The sequence below is a fragment of the Brachionichthys hirsutus genome, chromosome 23 (genome assembly GCF_040956055.1).
Source record: "Brachionichthys hirsutus isolate HB-005 chromosome 23, CSIRO-AGI_Bhir_v1, whole genome shotgun sequence".
In the NCBI taxonomy this organism is placed as follows: Eukaryota; Metazoa; Chordata; class Actinopteri; order Lophiiformes; family Brachionichthyidae; genus Brachionichthys; species Brachionichthys hirsutus.
This window is the reverse complement of record NC_090919.1, coordinates 7825112-7844490: the sequence shown is the minus strand read 5'-3', so window position 1 is coordinate 7844490 and position 19379 is coordinate 7825112. Positions and strand designations below refer to the sequence as shown.

Sequence of the window (19379 nt, the reverse complement as noted above, 5' to 3'; positions counted from 1 at the left end):
CTCAAGAAGACACAAGTTATCAATATTAATGACCGATCAGCAACGCTCTCACACTCTGACTTCCTCTCACCTTCAGCGAGCCACAAGCTCGGGGGTAGAATGTCATGCAGGCCGTCATCCCCCCCATGGCTGCCAGTTCACACTGAAAGGACAGGACACACTGGTCAGAGTGGGGGCCCCTGGGTCAGAGTGGGGGGGCCCCTGGGTCAGAGTGGGGGGGCCCCTGGGTCAGAGTGGGGGGCCCCTGGGTCAGAGTGGGGGGCCCCTGGGTCAGAGTGGGGGGGCCCCTGGGTCAGAGTGGGGGGCCCCTGGGTCAGAGTGGGGGGCCCCTGGGTCAGAGTGGGGGGCCCCTAGGTCAGAGTGGAGGGCCCTGGGTCAGAGTGGGGGGGCCCCTGGGTCAGAGTGGGGGGCCCCTAGGTCAGAGTGGGGGGGCCCTAGGTCAGAGTGGGGGGCCCCTGGGTCAGAGTGGGGGGGCCCCTGGGTCAGAGTGGGGGGGCCCCTGGGTCAGAGTGGGGGGGCCCCTGGGTCAGAGTGGGGGGGCCCCTAGGTCAGAGTGGGGGGCCCCTGGGTCAGAGTGGGGGGGGGCCCTGGGTCAGAGTGGGGGGGGCCCTGGGTCAGAGTGGGGGGCCCCTAGGTCAGAGTGGGGGGCCCCTGGGTCAGAGTGGGGGGGGGCCCTGGGTCAGAGTGGGGGGGCCCCTGGGTCAGAGTGGGGGGGGCCCTAGGTCAGAGTGGGGGGGGCCCTGGGTCAGAGTGGGGGGGGCCCTGGGTCAGAGTGGGGCCCACCTGGGCCCCATATTGTACTGGATCTCCCCCCCCTCACCTCTGCCTTCAGGCCCAGGAGGGACGTCAGAATCCCGAGGATGGAGTTGAGCCCGACCTCCCGGGCCACCTCCGCTAGCTGGGACGAGTACTGCAGCACGTCCCTCAGAACGTCCACCGCAAGCTGGACGGTCTGAGTGGGAGCCTGAGACTACGGGAGACAGGAGGGTGGGGCAGACGCATCAGGACCAGGTTTGACGTCTGCAGCTGGTCCAGGTGTTTGCGCCGCCCGCCGCGTGTCCCACCTGGATGACCTGCTGCAGGGAGCGCAGCCAGGACAGGCAGTGCTGCTGGAACAGCTCGACGGAGCTGTCCTTCACCAGCACGGCGAGCAGGCAGAGACCCTCGAACCTGGGAAGAAGAGAGACGCTCACAGCATGGTCCCCGAGGTCTGTTTCAGATGGGTACCACCCTGCTGGGGCGAGCCACTTCCTGGTTCTGATTCTGAATTCAAGCTCGATGATAGCCAGGCCATTTTCCTCAGGGAGGAGTTGGAAGACTACCTGGAACCCTCACGCCCCCCGAGAGCCGTCACCGCTGGCCTCCCGTTCAGGCCCGGTCCGGCTTAGACCGGACCGGGCCTGAACTTTGAATCGCTCACCTGGTTTTGCTCGAGCCCAGTTTGGCGTTGCTGAAACCCACCAGACCACTGACGGCGTTCGGGCCCTGCAGAGACAACGGGACACCGTGAGCTAACAGAACCATCGGGACGTACCGCAGCAGCTTCAGCGTCAGCCCCGCTGGTAGCAGCTATTAGCCCGCTGCAGCTAGTAGCAGCTATTAGCCCGCTGCAGCTAGTAGCCCGCAGCAGCTATTAGCCCGCTGCAGCTAGTAGCAGCTATTAGCCCGCTGCAGCTAGTAGCAGCTATTAGCCCGCTGCAGCTAGTAGCAGCTATTAGCCCGCTGCAGCTAGTAGCAGCTAGTAGCAGCTATTAGCCCGCAGCAGCTAGTAGCCCGCTGCAGCTAGTAGCCCGCTGCAGCTAGTAGCCCCAGCAGCTAGTAGCCCGCTGCAGCGGGCTACTAGCTGCAGCGGGCTAATAGCAACCAGCCTGAAACGAACCCTCTCCGGGTCTCTACCTGCAGCGGAACCACGCCATGTTCTCTGTAGCTGGTCAGCAGACACGGCAAGAACTCCGGACGCTGCTCTTTCAGAACCGACACCAAACTCTCCGTTAGCCGCATAGCGGACGGTGCACGCAGCCAAGCCGATGTCGCCATCTTGCCTCACGTACAACAGCGGCCACGTCATCGGCGTGCGACGAGGGCACGTCATTTCCGTAAACCTTTCGTTGCTGTGTGGTTTCTGTCGACCTGAAACAGTCCTGGTGTCTGGACTCCTGCCTTGATGTACGTACCTGCTGGTTGTAGTCTCCTGTCTGACTGAACGTTTGATCTCTGACTGAAGGTTTTCTCTCTGACTGTAATTCTACTCTCTGATTGTAGTTCTGCTCTTTGACTGAAGGTTTTCTCTCTGACTGTAGTTCTGCTCTTTGACTGAAGGTTTTCTCTCTGATTGTAGCTCTCCTGTCTGACTGAAGGTTTTCTCTCTGACTGTAGTTCTACGCTCTGACTGTAGTTCTGCTCTTTGACTGAAGGTTTTCTTTCTGACTGTAGTTCTGCTCTTTGACTGAAGGTTTTCTCTCTGACTGTAGTTCTGCTCTTTGACTGAAGGTTTTCTCTCTGATTGTAGCTCTCCTGTCTGACTGAAGGTTTTCTCTCTGACTGTAATTCTACTCTCTGATTGTAGTTCTGCTCTTTGACTGAAGGTTTTCTCTCTGACTGTAGTTCTGCTCTTTGACTGAAGGTTTTCTCTCTGATTGTAGCTCTCCTGTCTGACTGAAGGTTTTCTCTCTGACTGTAGTTCTACGCTCTGACTGTAGTTCTGCTCTTTGACTGAAGGTTTTCTTTCTGACTGTAGTTCTGCTCTTTGACTGAAGGTTTTCTCTCTGACTGTAGTTCTGCTCTTTGACTGAAGGTTTTCTCTCTGATTGTAGCTCTCCTGTCTGACTGAAGGTTTTCTCTCTGACTGTAGTTCTACTCTCTGACTGTAGTTCTGCTCTTTGACTGAAGGTTTTCTCTCTGACTGTAGTTCTACTCTCTGATTGTAGCTCTCCTGTCTGACTGAACGTTTGATCTCTGACTGAACGTCTACTCTCTGACTGAGTGTTTGATCTCTGAATGGTCTACTCTCTGACTGTAATTCTACTCTCTGACTGTAGTTCTGCGCTTTGACTGAAGGCTTTCTCTCTGACTGTAGTTCTGCTCTTTGACTGAAGGTTTTCTCTCTGACTGTAGTTCTGCTCTTTGACTGAAGGTTTTCTCTCTGACTGTAGTTCTGCTCTTTGACTGAAGGTTTTCTCTCTGACTGTAGTTCTGCTCTTTGACTGAAGGTTTTCTCTCTGACTGTAGTTCTGCTCTTTGACTGAAGGTTTTCTCTCTGACTGTAGTTCTGCTCTTTGACTGAAGGTTTTCTCTCTGATTGTAGCTCTCCTGTCTGACTGAAGGTTTTCTCTCTGACTGTAGTTCTGCTCTTTGACTGAAGGTTTTCTCTCTGACTGTAGTTCTGCTCTTTGACTGAAGGTTTTCTCTCTGACTGTAGTTCTACTCTCTGACTGTAGTTCTGCTCTTTGACTGAAGGTTTTCTCTCTGACTGTAGTTCTGCTCTTTGACTGAAGGTTTTCTCTCTGACTGTAGTTCTACTCTCTGATTGTAGCTCTCCTGTCTGACTGAACGTTTGATCTCTGACTGAACGTCTCCTCTCTGACTGAACGTTTGATCTCTGAATGGTCTACTCTCTGACTCTAGTTCTACTCTCTGATTGTAGCGCTCGTGTCTGACTGAAGGACAGTATATTAGTACAATAGTAAGTTCACGCTGTATTCATATGTTGGCTTTGTTAAGGTCTATGTATTTTGTATTTCTGGCTGAAACGCGACCTGCTCTGAGCCGAACCGCCCTTCACTGGTTCAACGTTGATCTTCCAGCTTCCAGACAGTTCCCGGTCTCCATCCCTGGGGGGCGCTCCTGCCTCCTCATGGCTAACGAGCGGCTCCGAGCACTGGAGGAGGTGGAGAAGGAGATTGCGCTGATCCTGCAGTGTGCCGGTGAGAACCCTTTGTTGCTCCCGCTCATGTTTCACCTGCCAGGGAAGTCTCTTTGTTGTTTCATGTCAACATGAGACAACGTGTCCATTTACTGAATGGAGGTTTGATTGAAGATTTTCACCTTCGATCCATGCAGGGAGTTACGATGCATTTATTGTTTAATTATATTTAAACGCTGGTGAAGGCCTCGGCGTTTACTGCAGCCCAGATGTCCAACGTTTTGTTCAAAGGCATGCGCTGACATGCTGGTGTGTAACTAACGAGTTCTTTTATCTTTTGAGTCATCCATGCAACATCTTTGATCGTCCCTAGAATGGCTTCTGCTTGTTTGGGTTACATACCTGTCAACCTCCAAGGCTCCATGGCCTTACAAAATACAAAATAACCTCACACCATATCTTTTTTTTCAAATGCGTTTATTTATGTACATAGTTGGATATTATTAATTAGGATACAGTTTAATTTTGATATTTTAACTAAACTAAAATATCCATTAATAATGCTTGTAATTTAATTTTTTAAATAAGAACAGATATTTCGGGGGGAAAAATCGTTAGCATTGTTATTTTTGTAAACCAAACTTAAGTATCGATCAATGATGCTTGTAATTTAAATTTCAAACAGGGACAGAAAATACAAACCTTTGCTGGCTTGTGATTGGGAAACATGTTTTTCACGTTTCTTGATATTCGGTGCAGACCGGATGGGACTGTAACAGTTCGTGTTTGTGTTCGTAATTCCGACTCTGCAGAGAGTCAGTGAAGGCATCAGGGAGGAGGGGCGGGGTGTGTGTGAGCGTGCTCCCAAGGGGAGGGGGTGAGACGGGGGGGGGGGGGGGGGGAGTCCCATCGTTTTCAAATTTGCGTTTTTCCGTACAGATGTTCTTCTACGCCGTACTCGTCTTAAAATGCATAAAACCCGTACTGGTTGACAGGTATGGGGTTATACAGACACACTGAATGGGATCAGACCGGAACCCAGTCCCAAACAGCCTAACCCTAAACCCAGTCGTAGCAAAACGGTATTTGGATTCTAGAATCCTCCAGAGCGGTCAAGAAGTTTGGTTCTTTTCCTCAGTGAGTGTTCCAGAACCGTCCATGAACTCTGGACTTCAGCTCAAAGTCAGCCTGGAGTGGTAAAATCCCCTCCTCCACTGTAGCCCAGTCCAGCCCAGTCCAGCCCAGTCCAGTCCAGTCCAAACCAGTCCAACCCAGTCCAGTCCAGTCCAGCCTAGTCCAGCCCAGTACAACCCAGTCCAACCCAGTCCAGTCCAACCCAGTCCAGCCCAGTCCAACCCAGTCCAGTCCAGTCCAGCCCAACCCAGTCCAGTCCAGCCTAGTCCAAACCAGCCCAGTCCAGCCCAGTCCAGCCCAGTCCAGTCCAGTCCAAACCAGTCCAACCCAGTCCAGTCCAGTCCAGCCTAGTCCAGCCTAGTTCAGCCCAGTACAACCCAGTCCAGTCCAGTCCAGCCTAGTCCAGCCCAGTCCAGCCCAGTCCAGTCCAGCCCAGTCCAAACCAGTCCAACCCAGTCCAGCCCAGCCCAGTCCAGTCCAGCCTAGTCCAGCCCAGTCCAGCCCAGTCCAGTCCAGTCCAGCCCAGTCCAGCCCAGTCCAGTCCAGTCCAGCCTAGTCCAACCCAGTCTAGTCCAGTCCAACCCAGTCCAGCCCAGTCCAGCCCAGTCCAGTCCAGCCTAGTCCAACCCAGTCTAGTCCAGTCCAACCCAGTCCAGCCCAGTCCAGCCCAGTCCAGTCCAGTCCAGCCTAGTCCAACCCAGTCTAGTCCAGTCCAACCCAGTCCAGTCCAGTCCAGTCCAGTCCAGTCCAGTCCAGTCCAGTCCAACCCAGTCCAGCCCAGTCCAGTCCAGTCCAGTCCAGCCTAGTCCAGCCCAGTCCAGTCCAGTCCAACCCATTCCAGTCCAGCCCAACCTAGTCCAGCCCAGCCCAGTCCAGTCCAGTCCAGTCCAGTCCAGTCCAGCCTAGTCCAGCCCAGTCCAGTCCAGTCCAGTCCAGCCTAGTCCAGCCCAGTCCAGTCCAGTCCAGTCCAGTCCAGTCCAGCCTAGTCCAGCCCAGTCCAGTCCAGTCCAGTCCAACCCATTCCAGTCCAGCCCAGCCTCCAGAGCAGACGCTGCAGCTTCCAGAGCAGACGCAGCAGCTTCCAGAGCAGACGCTGCAGGTTCCAGAGCAGACGCTGCAGGTTCCAGAGCAGACGCTGCAGGTTCCGGAGCAGACGCTGCAGGTTCCAGAGCAGACGCTGCAGCCTCCGGAGCAGACACTGCAGCCTCCTGAGCAGACGCTGGAGCCTCCGGAGCAGACACTGCAGCCTCCTGAGCAGACGCTGCAGCCTCCGGAGCAGACACTGCAGCCTCCTGAGCAGACGCTGCAGCCTCCAGAGCAGACGCAGCAGCTTCCAGAGCAGATGCTGTAGGCTCCAGAGCAGACGCTGCAGGTTCCGGAGCAGACGCTGCAGGCTCTAGAGCAGACGCTGCAGGCTCTAGAGCAGACGCAGCAGCTTCCAGAGCAGACGCTGTAGGCTCCAGAGCAGACGCTGCAGCTTCCAGAGCAGACGCTGTAGGCTCCAGAGCAGACGATGCAGCTTCCAGAGCAGACGCTGCAGCTTCCAGAGCAGACGCTGCAGGCTCCAGAGCAGACGCTGCAGCTTCCAGAGCAGACGCAGCAGCTTCCAGAGCAGACGCTGCAGGTTCCAGAGCAGACGCTGCAGGTTCCAGAGCAGACGCTGCAGGTTCCGGAGCAGACGCTGCAGGTTCCAGAGCAGACGCTGCAGCCTCCGGAGCAGACACTGCAGCCTCCTGAGCAGACGCTGGAGCCTCCGGAGCAGACACTGCAGCCTCCTGAGCAGACGCTGCAGCCTCCGGAGCAGACACTGCAGCCTCCTGAGCAGACGCTGCAGCCTCCAGAGCAGACGCAGCAGCTTCCAGAGCAGATGCTGTAGGCTCCAGAGCAGACGCTGCAGGTTCCGGAGCAGACGCTGCAGGCTCTAGAGCAGACGCTGCAGGCTCTAGAGCAGACGCAGCAGCTTCCAGAGCAGACGCTGTAGGCTCCAGAGCAGACGCTGCAGCTTCCAGAGCAGACGCTGTAGGCTCCAGAGCAGACGATGCAGCTTCCAGAGCAGACGCTGCAGCTTCCAGAGCAGACGCTGCAGGTTCCAGAGCAGACGCTGCAGCTTCCAGAGCAGACGCTGCAGCTTCCAGAGCAGACGCTGCAGGTTCCAGAGCAGACGCTGCAGCTTCCAGAGCAGACGCTGCAGCTTCCAGAGCAGACGCTGCAGGTTCCAGAGCAGACGCTGCAGCTTCCAGAGCAGACGCTGCAGCTTCCAGAGCAGACGCTGCAGGTTCCAGAGCAGACGCTGCAGCTTCCAGAGCAGACGCTGCAGGTTCCGGAGCAGACGCTGCAGGTTCCGGAGCAGACGCTGCAGCTTCCAGAGCAGACGCTGCAGGTTCCGGAGCAGACGCTGCAGGCTCCAGAGCAGACGCTGCAGCTTCCAGAGCAGACGCTGCAGGTTCCGGAGCAGACGCTGCAGGCTCCAGAGCAGACGCTGCAGCTTCCAGAGCAGACGCTGCAGCTTCCAGAGCAGACGCTGCAGGTTCCAGAGCAGACGCTGCAGCCTTGCAGGGTCTGCTCTTCATTGTCACATCCGTTATCTCTTTCGTGTTTAGCATTTTTGAGCTTAATGCTTGTTGGTGTGTTCAACAACGGTAGTTAGACGCCCGTCGGGGGGGCAGCCCGCCGGGGGGGCAGCCCGTCCGTGCTGATTGGCGGCTCTCTGGACGCTGTCCCTTCACTGCAGTCCTCCTGACCTTCCACAGCCTCCGCGTTGGGGCCTCAGCCACGCCTCCAGGGGGCGCCTAACGAACCTCCAATCTGTTTCTAAAGTCATGAAACAAGAAGCTGCTTCAACAAACGCCTCTTCGGGCGTTCCCCCTTTGAGAGGACTCAAAGGGGCGTGACTCACCTGAACGACGCTTCGCTTGCTGTCCGGACGTCCGTGATCGACTTCCTTCAGCTCGGGTTTCAGCAGGTTTGTGTCTGAATGCGTGGCTCCACACGGAGGATAGGAGGGTTCCATCAAGCATCAGGAGATCCCAGAAGAAAACGTCTTGAATGTCCCAAGCAGACTTCATATCCCACCAATTCCTGGTTCTGGAAGGAACAGAACACAGCTGCCTGATGAAACGATAAAAAAGCTCTTGTGATATCTGAAGAGGCGGCTTCAGCAAGTAAAGCAGAAATATACTGGAACTGTTCGTCAGGAATGAGGTCAGGTTCCTCAAGAACCAGAAGCTGGAGTCTGGATCTGCATCAGCCTAGCAGCGTCACAGCAGCTAATGGTTCTGGACCAGCAGAGGCTGCAGTAGAAACACTCAGAACACTTCTACTCACTTTTAAAGCCCTCACCAGCCAGGCCCCTCCTTACCTTACAGAGATGATTATCCCGTATTGCCCCACTAGAACCCTGCGGTCCCAAAATGCTGGCCTGCTCGTGGTTCCAAACATTTCCAAGAGCAGACAGGGGGGCGGAGCTTTCAGTTATCAAGCTCCTTTATTGTGGAATCAGCTCCCTGATTGGTTCGTGAGACAGACACCATCTCTATGTTCAAGAGTAGATTAAAGACTTTCCTTTTTAACAAAGCTTATAACTAATCGATGCAGTAATCAATATAATCAATATGCTGTCATTAGGCAGCATTGGTGGCTTAACATCATGACACACTGAGCTCCTCCCTCTTTATCTGGTTATTCATGTTATAAATATATGTCAGTAATCTCTCTCTCTTCCTGTAGTCTTGTGCTCTCTCTCCCACTGTTTGTCCCTCTCTCTCTTTCAGGTCCTTCTGTCCATGGTGCTGCAGAACCTGGACCTGTGTCCCTCACCACTGATGTCCACGTCGCTAGCATTAGCATGTATAGCTTTATATCGCTAGCATTAGCATTTATAGCTTTATGTAGCAGCATTAGCATTTATAGCTTTATGTAGCAGCATTAGCATTTATAGCTTTATGTAGCAGCATTAGCATTTATAGCTTTATACATCTTGTTTTTGTCTGCTCCTGCTCTGTCTTGCTATCGCTTCCCTCTCCATCTCCTTGTTTTGACTCTCCTCCGATCTCTCTCCGCCCCCCCCAGCCGGTCAGACAGATGTCCGTCCACCATGAGCCGAGGTTCTGTCCAAGGTTTCTGCCTGCCTTCGTTGAACAGCTCCGGTCTGCTTTCTTCTGCAGGTAATATAGTTCTGGAACTGTCCAAAGACAAACACAACGCCAGTCTCCTGGACAGACAGCTGGTCCAGTTCCAGAGCTCTGTTACCCGAGTGGAGAGTGAGCTAAGTGGCCAGATCCAATACCTCACCCAGGTGAGACACGAGGCACCGCGACCTGTGACCCCTGAGCTGATGATCCCAGAGCAATGACTCCTTTCACCTCCACAGGTAGCGACGGGCCAACCTCACGAGGGCTCCACCTACTCAGCCAGGAAGGACTGCCAGATGGCCCTGAACAGAGCCGAGTACGCCAAGGTCAAGCTGGGGGAGCTGGGGCGCACCTGGGAGGTGATGCTGGAGCAGGCCTGAGAGGCCGGCTGGGGACAGCCTGTCCTCATTGTCCTCCGCAAAAAGCCTGTCTCACTGCAAATACTGACTCAGATGCTGTAACTGGAGTCTGCAGCAAAGGTCAAAGGTCAAAGGTTCACAATAAAGGTAGCGGGGACACACGAATCAGGACTGGTTTGTTCAGAGTACCGACGGTATGAGAGGACAATACCTGCAGTATGAGAGCAAAATACCTGCAGTATGAGAGTACAATACCTGCAGTATGAGAGTACAATACCTGCAGTATGAGAGCAAAATACCTGCAGTATGAGAGTACAATACCTGCAGTATTAGAGTACAATACCTGCAGTATGAGAGTACAATACCTGCAGTATGAGAGTACAATACCTGCAGTATGAGAGCAAAATACCTGCAGTATGAGAGTACAATACCTGCAGTATGAGAGCAAAATACCTGCAGTATGAGAGGACAATACCTGCAGTATGAGAGTACAACACCTGCAGCATGAGAGCAAAATACCTGCAGTATGAGAGCAAAATACCTGCAGTATGAGAGTACAATACCTGCAGTATGAGAGTACAATACCTGCAGCATGAGAGCAAAATACCTGCAGTATGAGAGTACAATACCTGCAGCATGAGAGCAAAATACCTGCAGTATGAGAGTACAATACCTGCAGTATGAGAGTACAATACCTGCAGCATGAGAGCAAAATACCTGCAGTATGAGAGTACAATACCTGCAGTATGAGAGTACAATACCTGCAGCATGAGAGCAAAATACCTGCAGTATGAGAGTACAATACCCCTGAGAGCAAAATACCTGCAGTATGAGAGTACAATACCTGCAGCATGAGAGTACAATACCCCTGAGAGAAAAATACCTGCAGTATGAGAGTACAATACCTGCAGTATGAGAGCAAAATACCTGCAGTATGAGAGCAAAATACCTGCAGTATGAGAGTACAATACCTGCAGCATGAGAGTACAATACCTGCAGTATGAGAGTACAATACCTGCAGCATGAGAGTACAATACCTGCAGTATGAGAGTACAATACCTGCAGTATTAGAGTACAATACCTGCAGTATGAGAGTACAATACCTGCAGTATGAGAGTACAATACCTGCAGTATGAGAGCAAAATACCTGCAGTATGAGAGTACAATACCTGCAGTATGAGAGCAAAATACCTGCAGTATGAGAGTACAATACCTGCAGTATGAGAGTACAACACCTGCAGCATGAGAGCAAAATACCTGCAGTATGAGAGCAAAATACCTGCAGTATGAGAGTACAATACCTGCAGTATGAGAGTACAATACCTGCAGCATGAGAGCAAAATACCTGCAGTATGAGAGTACAATACCTGCAGCATGAGAGCAAAATACCTGCAGTATGAGAGTACAATACCTGCAGTATGAGAGTACAATACCTGCAGCATGAGAGCAAAATACCTGCAGTATGAGAGTACAATACCTGCAGTATGAGAGTACAATACCTGCAGCATGAGAGCAAAATACCTGCAGTATGAGAGCAAAATACCTGCAGTATGAGAGTACAATACCCCTGAGAGCAAAATACCTGCAGTATGAGAGTACAATACCTGCAGCATGAGAGTACAATACCCCTGAGAGAAAAATACCTGCAGTATGAGAGTACAATACCTGCAGTATGAGAGCAAAATACCTGCAGTATGAGAGCAAAATACCTGCAGTATGAGAGTACAATACCTGCAGTATCAGAGCAAAATACCTGCAGTATGAGAGTACAATACCTGCAGTATGAGAGCAAAATACCTGCAGTATGAGAGCAAAATACCTGCAGTATGAGAGTACAATACCTGCAGTATGAGAGTACAATACCTGCAGTATCAGAGCAAAATACCTGCAGTATGAGAGTACAATACCTGCAGTATGAGAGCAAAATACCTGCAGTATGAGAGCAAAATACCTGCAGTATGAGAGTACAATACCTGCAGCATGAGAGTACAATACCTGCAGCATGAGAGTACAATACCTGCAGTATGAGAGTACAATACCTGCAGCATGAGAGCAAAATACCTGCAGTATGAGAGTACAATACCTGCAGTATGAGAGCAAAATACCTGCAGTATGAGAGCAAAATACCTGCAGTATGAGAGCAAAATACCTGCAGTATGAGAGCAAAATACCTGCAGTATGAGAGTACAATACCTGCAGTATGAGAGTACAATACCTGCAGCATGAGAGCAAAATACCTGCAGTATGAGAGTACAATACCTGCAGCATGAGCGTACAATACCTGCAGCATGAGAGCAAAATACCTGCAGTATGAGAGCAAAATACCTGCAGTATGAGAGTACAATACCTGCAGCATGAGAGTACAATACCTGCAGTATGAGAGTACAATACCTGCAGCATGAGAGTACAATACCTGCAGTATGAGAGTACAATACCTGCAGCATGAGAGCAAAATACCTGCAGTATGAGAGTACAATACCTGCAGCATGAGAGCAAAATACCTGCAGCATGAAAGTACAATACCCCTGAGAGCAAAATACCTGCAGTATGAGAGCAAAATACCTGCAGTATGAGAGCAAAATACCTGCAGTATGAGAGTACAATACCTGCAGCATGAGAGTACAATACCTGCAGCATGAGAGTACAATACCCCTGAGAGCAAAATACCTGCAGTATGAGAGTACAATACCTGCAGCATGAGAGTACAATACCCCTGAGAGCAAAATACCTGCAGTATGAGAGTACAATACCTGCAGCATGAGAGCAAAATACCTGCAGCATGAGAGTACAATACCTGCAGCATGAGAGTACAATACCTGCAGCATGAGAGTACAATACCTGCAGTATGAGAGTACAATACCTGCAGCATGAGAGCAAAATACCTGCAGTATGAGAGTACAATACCTGCAGTATGAGAGCAAAATACCTGCAGTATGAGAGCAAAATACCTGCAGTATGAGAGCAAAATACCTGCAGTATGAGAGCAAAATACCTGCAGTATGAGAGTACAATACCTGCAGTATGAGAGTACAATACCTGCAGCATGAGAGCAAAATACCTGCAGTATGAGAGTACAATACCTGCAGCATGAGCGTACAATACCTGCAGCATGAGAGCAAAATACCTGCAGTATGAGAGCAAAATACCTGCAGTATGAGAGTACAATACCTGCAGCATGAGAGTACAATACCTGCAGTATGAGAGTACAATACCTGCAGCATGAGAGTACAATACCTGCAGTATGAGAGTACAATACCTGCAGCATGAGAGCAAAATACCTGCAGTATGAGAGTACAATACCTGCAGCATGAGAGCAAAATACCTGCAGCATGAAAGTACAATACCCCTGAGAGCAAAATACCTGCAGTATGAGAGCAAAATACCTGCAGTATGAGAGCAAAATACCTGCAGTATGAGAGTACAATACCTGCAGCATGAGAGTACAATACCTGCAGCATGAGAGTTGTTAGGGATAAAGTCTCTAACATTGTGATATTAAATTTTAAACGCATCGAAATGAAGCAGGCAGAGGCACGGATGCTTTTTCTCTGGCGCAGCCGAGACCGGGTGGTCTGGCGCGCTCCTTGAAACCAACTCCGTTCCGCTGACCGGAACATGTTTATTTATCACCTTCGTAGCTCCACCTCTTGACCCAGTGACATCACAATACTTTTAGGGCGCAAACATCGCTGCCCACCAGATGGGACTGTTTTTCACCTAACAGTAACATTAAACAATATGAAAATAAGCAAAATAACCCTATCATTCCCTCCTGTATTTTCATTGTAAAACTAACATTCTTCTGGTTTCTACAAAGCATTCAGTGCTAACTAAACATGCTTGAACTAAACTATCAGAAAACAATCACAGAACAAAATCAATACAATCAAGATCAATACCTGAGTTATTACATTCAAGATCTGAGTTCTTACGTTCAAGATCTGACCTGAATCAGGGAGGAAGGCGAAAAACCCGTAGTTTGCAGATTCCATCTTCATATAGCATACATCTTTCAAACGGGAAAATTCCTTCCACAATCCAGCTGCACCTGCGATTATCTTAACGACCCCCAATCCAGGCATTTTAACAATCCTCCTAATACAATGTCAAACATCTCATTCCTCGTCAACAAGGAAAACAAACATGAAAAAAACATAAAATCCAATCAGTACAAAAACAAACAACATTCATTTCCACAATCTAAATGTTACTGTCAAACCCTTTATTAACAAATCCTACGTTAGAGCATTACCGATGTTTCTCCTAGTTTGAATTACTTTAACATTTTACCAGCATTATCTTCTCTACACTGAAATTTGAAAACAGTGACATGATTATTTTATCTTTATTGCTCCAAAGTTTTAACACATCTGGAACATTCTGAACTCTAAATTAAATTATTACAATGTCTATATTATGGATGGATAATCCTAACAATCTTTTACTGTCTTATTAACTCAACTTGTCACTATAATTTAGCTACTTTTACTTACTCTAATGCTATCAAAAGTCATATGCTTATACACTTTTACGTTGTTGTAGACTTATTACTTCTATTTTAGTATAATTGTTAACCTATCTTTCTATTAATTTCATGCCTATTGGAATATCAAATAGCAATGGTTTAGTTAAATTTAGTTTATGAATTTAAATCTACATCCTGCTCATTAGTGTTATTTGATCTATTTTAGGATTCTAATTGCATCGTACGCTTCTCCACTTAATCATAAATTACTGACAGTTGCAATTAATATAGTATAACGATACCAGGTGTTGGTTAACTACTCCTATGAAACTCTCCTAATCTGCATAGATTACTTTATGACGTTCTTCTAGTCACACCTCTCTAGACAAACATTCAAACAGATTACACTTTGGAATATGCAAACTGTTCTTGGTGTTAGGTCAGTCTCGTTGTTCTCGTTCCTTGTCCATCAGCAAATCTTCTTGAAAGTGATTCAGCTTCACTGTCAGTGTTCTTGTCCTGCGTTACACTGTGAGGGTCTCTTCCTCACGGATCTTAAAATGAGTGTGATTCAATCTCTCACCACCTCTCTCTGATCAGACTTCCTGTCTGCATCTCTGGATCAGTTTGGCAAGAGACGTTTCCTCCTACAGTGCAACGGATGGATTCAGGAAGAACTCTGGATGTTCACGTCTCGTTGGTGTCGTCAGCATGACCCTGAGTGGTCCTCCCTTCCTCGGTCCGGACCATCTGCTGCTCCCCGATAGTTTCCATGAAGACGCCAACACCAAACACGCTCTGTAGATTCGCCCTCCTGTCGGGACAAAGAAAAACTTCGGCAGATCATTTGCTCTCTGGACATCGTTCAGAAAGAGTGTGCTTCATCTATTCACTCAACGCTTCCTCTTCACCAAATCGATGTACCGCATCCATGGCTTTTGGTTTCTTCCGTGCATTGGCCAAACCTCATTTTAGCCTTCTCTACACTAGCCTAGCGCTCTGATATACAGTGACATCTGATCTGCATGTTGTTTCACACCTTACCACCTGATTCACAAAATCATTACCGTTATAACTAGTTATTATGGCTACTGGAACAGGATTTAGTGATTCTACACATATATACAGCAAACAATTTTTTTTAGTATTATTTTTATTCTTCCAGAGTAATTATTGATTTAATTACTGCTGTGCAATCCCTCCTGTTTGAACTATGAACGTATTCCATGGTTCAAACTTGCTTCCATTAGTAAATCTAGTCTATTCTATCAGCATTAGTCTAACTTGGTTTATACAATGTCTCAAAATAATTCCTACTCTTACATCATATTCACAACATATTATATACATCACTCAATTTGGGATGAAATAAGTTCAAATGAGTTTCCATGTGCCTCTCACCCTATGCTTGTCTGAGATGCTCCTGTTGAGGGTGCCATGCGTTGGCTGGAAGGTTCATCGCCTCCAGTCCGTCAGGCTTCTCCTCTGCTGTTACTTGTCTGAGATGTTCCTTCGACCGTACAGCGCTTCCGTTGGCTGTCGTTTCTGCATCACAGCTTAGCAGTCTCTCCTGGTGTTCCTGGAGCTGCTATCTGCATTTGCAACTCAGAACAAAACACATTTCTTTGACACACGATAAAATCTTTGAACCTCTTCCTTCCTTCATTTCACGTTTCACTATTGAGAACCCATATGTTGGCAGAGTTTATCTGCTCCCAGTCCAGTCCGGGATCCTCCTGCTATGGTAGAAAAAGCATTAAATTTACATGTTATATTCACAAACGTCAAGTTCCCAATTCACATCTGAATTGATTCAAGTCTGTCTCTAGTCGTCTCATCTTCCTTCAGTCTGAAGTCAGTCTCTAACCTCCTTATCTGTCTTGTACCGTAGTCAAAAGTCCCTTTAGATGTGTGCGTGTGTTTGTGCAATTACCTGTCCGCCGTTGAATCATCACCAATTATTTTAGATTTTATTTAGATCCTGAGATTACTTTAGTTTTTAATCTATCAACAAACTCTGAACTCCTGCTACGTGTCTCCATGGATTCACCCTCTGTTTCAGAAGACCTTTTGTGGCTATGCATTCCACAAACCATGGACAATGGGTCTGCAACCAGCCGGTCTCTCCCAAACAAAAAGGTGTCTCCAGAAGAATTTGCACATCAAATGGCTGTGCCGCAAGAGTCAGCTACTCTCTCACAGCACAGACATGGATGGTACTGTCATGCTAATTTGGAATTCACAAAGACTTTTTCTGCTTAAGCCTCCATTTTGTGGTTGTCCTGGTCTCCATCTTGGAGCTGCCATGTGGTCTCAGCATGCTGTTTCTCCATGCTTTGTCTCTTCTGAAATGCTCAAAACAATCTTTACACATCATATTTCTTACATGTTACGTTTCCAACACTTACCACATTCTGGTTTCTTTTCCTCAACTTAGCTGTTCCTCCACACATTCTCAATACTTTCCGTATACTCACCGGTTCCTGCTTCTTCCTTCTGACGTTCTTCTCCACTCCTCCATCTAAGCGACCTTCTCAATCCTTCTTAAATCTCCTCCATCATTAAACTTCCTCTTGTACCTTAATTACTAAAACATCACTTTTTCCTTCTTCTCTGCTAGAAAAAATCTATTTACAAACAAACAGTCTACCTTCCTAGATGTCTATTTTCAACAGGGAAGGATATCCCCCCCCTCGCACGAATGTCCAGTCGAGGCCTGCAGAACTGGTCGCCATTTTGGAGTTGTTGTCTGCATGATGTTTCTGTGCAGCGTCCATCTTCAATTCACCATGCGGCGTGTCTTTGTCTGCTTCTGAAACATTCTCCATCATTTTGAAAACTGTTAAACATTTTTCCCACTTTTTTCTTTTTATGGCATGATCTTGCAAAATGTCCTCTTCGGTTACAGTTCCAACACTTGGCTTCACTTACCTTGTTCTTTCTCCCATACTTACTGGTTGCCTTCTTGTTCCTTATTCTTTGGCGTTCTTCTTCCACCTCTCCATCCAAATCGTGCCAAAATACTTCACCTTTTCCTTTTGTTGCATTCTCCATTCCTGCATCAATTCTTACCAACCAACAATCCACTCCTGCTTTGCCACTCTGCTCATTTAATTTTAACATGTTGTGTGTTCTTTCTATCTCCTCTTTAATCCACAACTGGTGTAAACCTTCAACTTCCTCCTTCACTGGTTCATTTTCTGTTCTGACTCTCATATGGATATGCATCCCCCTCAATGGTTCTACTTTCAAATGACCAGTGAATCCATAATTTGCTTCCCAAGGGTTTACATTCTCAGAAGAATCTGGGTAGCGATATTTCATATATTTTTTGTCCCCTGTTGGGATCTGTTGCTCACTAACAGGCTCTTTTTTCTTTTTCCCGTTACAAATCCCCATTATGCTAAATACAGAGTGTGGTTTATCAAAATACAAAGTTCTCACGGACCAATATTCAGATTCTGAACAGCAAGCTAGCCAGATGAGGCCTCAAATTCAGCCTTTCACCGGAGCTTTTGCTCAGAACTAATATTGTTTTCGATGCAATTGATAGCCACCTAGATTCCTCATAAGCCAAAACAATATCAATCCAAAATGATCTTCAGCCGTTAACGGACCGTCAGCCAGATGACCAATAATGCTCAGACTTCATTCACGCAATACGCATTCAAAACACAGACACACTCCCCACGTGGCTAACCGCTCGCTCGCTCTCTCGCTCTCTCGCTCTCTCTCTCTCCCTCCCCCTCTGGCCAGACTAGATCTCACTTATTTTTAAGGTAAACATTGTAATAATGATTCCTTCTTGCGCGTAACTTTTCATGCACACGACCGGCGTGCACGTAACTCATACGCGTGAACCCGCACGCGCGTAACTATTCATGCACACGGCCGGCGTGCGCGTAACTCATACGCGTGAACCCGCACGCGCGTAACTATTCATGCACACGGCCGGCGTGCGCGTAACCCATACACGTGAACCCGCACGCGCGTAACTATTTGCGCGACCAGCGCGGGTTAAAGCAGCTGCAGTACTTTAACACAAGTTTGTCTTACCTTCTTTAAAACGTGCGTAGGATCGCTGTTCGGGCTCGTCAAACCGTCCGTCGGCGAACCGAAAGAGGAAGGCTGGCCAGTGAAGAAGTTGCTCCACTGGACTTTAGATCCGCTCCGTCGGAGCGCGTGCACGTTCAGCTTCCTCACCGCGGCTCGGAGACGTCGGTTATATTGAGCGCCGGCACTTCGAAGGACCAACTTATGTAGGGGTTATTCCCCGACACACTGTGTAAGAAATAATTAAACGCACACAAAATGAATCAGGCAGACAAACTTCGATACTTTACCGGTAAGGAGGGACCCTGCTCGCCCAGCGGCTGCGAACAAAAGAACCCCCCGCCCGAGACCTCTCGGCCTTTTTATTCACACGGTGAAAGTAGGTTGTCCCAGGTATTTACATAGATCCCTACCCCCTTCGATGAAACTAAAGACAAAGGGAAGTTTTCCTATGGGAAAACCTCGTGGCTTCCTCCATCTTTACAGTTTTACAATGAAAATAAAACGATAACCCTAACAGAGTACAATACCCCTGAGAGCAAAATACCTGCAGTATGAGAGTACAATACCTGCAGCATGAGAGTACAATACCCCTGAGAGCAAAATACCTGCAGTATGAGAGTACAATACCTGCAGCATGAGAGTACAATACCTGCAGCATGAGAGTACAATACCTGCAGTATGAGAGTATAATTCCTGCAGCATGAGAGTACAATACCTGCAGTATGAGAGTACAATACCTGCAGCATGAGAGTACAATACCTGCAGTATGAGAGTATAATTCCTGCAGCATGAGAGTACAATACCTGCAGTATGAGAGCACAATACCTGCAGCATGAGAGTACAATACCTCTGAGAGCAAAATACCTGCAGTATGAGAGCACAATACCTGCAGCATGAGAGTACAATACCTCTGAGAGCAAAATACCTGCAGCATGAGAGTACAATACCTGCAGCATGAGAGTACAATACCTCTGAGAGCAAAATACCTGCAGTATGAGAGTACAATACCTGCAGCATGAGAGTACAATACCTCTGAGAGCAAAATACCTGCAGTATGAGAGTAAAATACCTGCAGTATGAGAGTACAATACCTGCAGTATGAGAGTACAATACCTGCAGTATGAGAGTAAAATACCTGGAATACTACCTTGTATATTCACACATCACCAAAGCAGACAGACCTTGGATGATCAAGGAGGTTCCTCTTGAACCAAGTTTTCCCTGGATGACTGGAACCCGGTGCCCCCCCCCCAACCCCCCCTTCAGATCCACGAGGCGGCGGGCCCGATGGAGTGATCAGAGACTGAGCCCACCGGCCTCCAATCAGCCACAATCATCCCGGTACCCAAACAGAACCAATGACGACAGACCAG

At 48.6% G+C, this 19379-nt stretch overlaps 2 protein-coding genes and 1 pseudogene across 2 annotated transcripts in view; 2 read left to right on the top strand and 1 right to left on the bottom strand.

Moving 5' to 3' along the window:
• Positions 1-2037, bottom strand: part of pelp1 (proline, glutamate and leucine rich protein 1) — a 24471-nt gene extending 22434 nt beyond the window's left edge. The window contains exons 1-5 of the mRNA XM_068755702.1: positions 1897-2037; positions 1421-1485; positions 1065-1170; positions 821-970; positions 71-142 (exon numbers count right to left, since the gene is read on the bottom strand). Of these exons, the coding sequence (XP_068611803.1) occupies positions 71-142; positions 821-970; positions 1065-1170; positions 1421-1485; positions 1897-2037 (534 nt within the window). The remainder of the gene's footprint in view (positions 1-70; positions 143-820; positions 971-1064; positions 1171-1420; positions 1486-1896) is intronic.
• Positions 2038-2098: 61 nt separating this feature from the next.
• med11 (mediator complex subunit 11) lies at positions 2099-9650 on the top strand. The gene is made up of 4 exons (XM_068755911.1): positions 2099-2166; positions 3804-3923; positions 9160-9290; positions 9366-9650. The coding sequence occupies exons 2-4, from the start codon at positions 3854-3856 to the stop codon at positions 9504-9506; spliced, it is 342 nt and encodes a 113-aa protein (XP_068612012.1). The 5' UTR covers positions 2099-2166; positions 3804-3853; the 3' UTR covers positions 9507-9650.
• On the top strand, positions 4802-6347 carry LOC137911651 (uncharacterized; annotated as a pseudogene).
• Positions 9651-19379: the final 9729 nt, after the last annotated feature.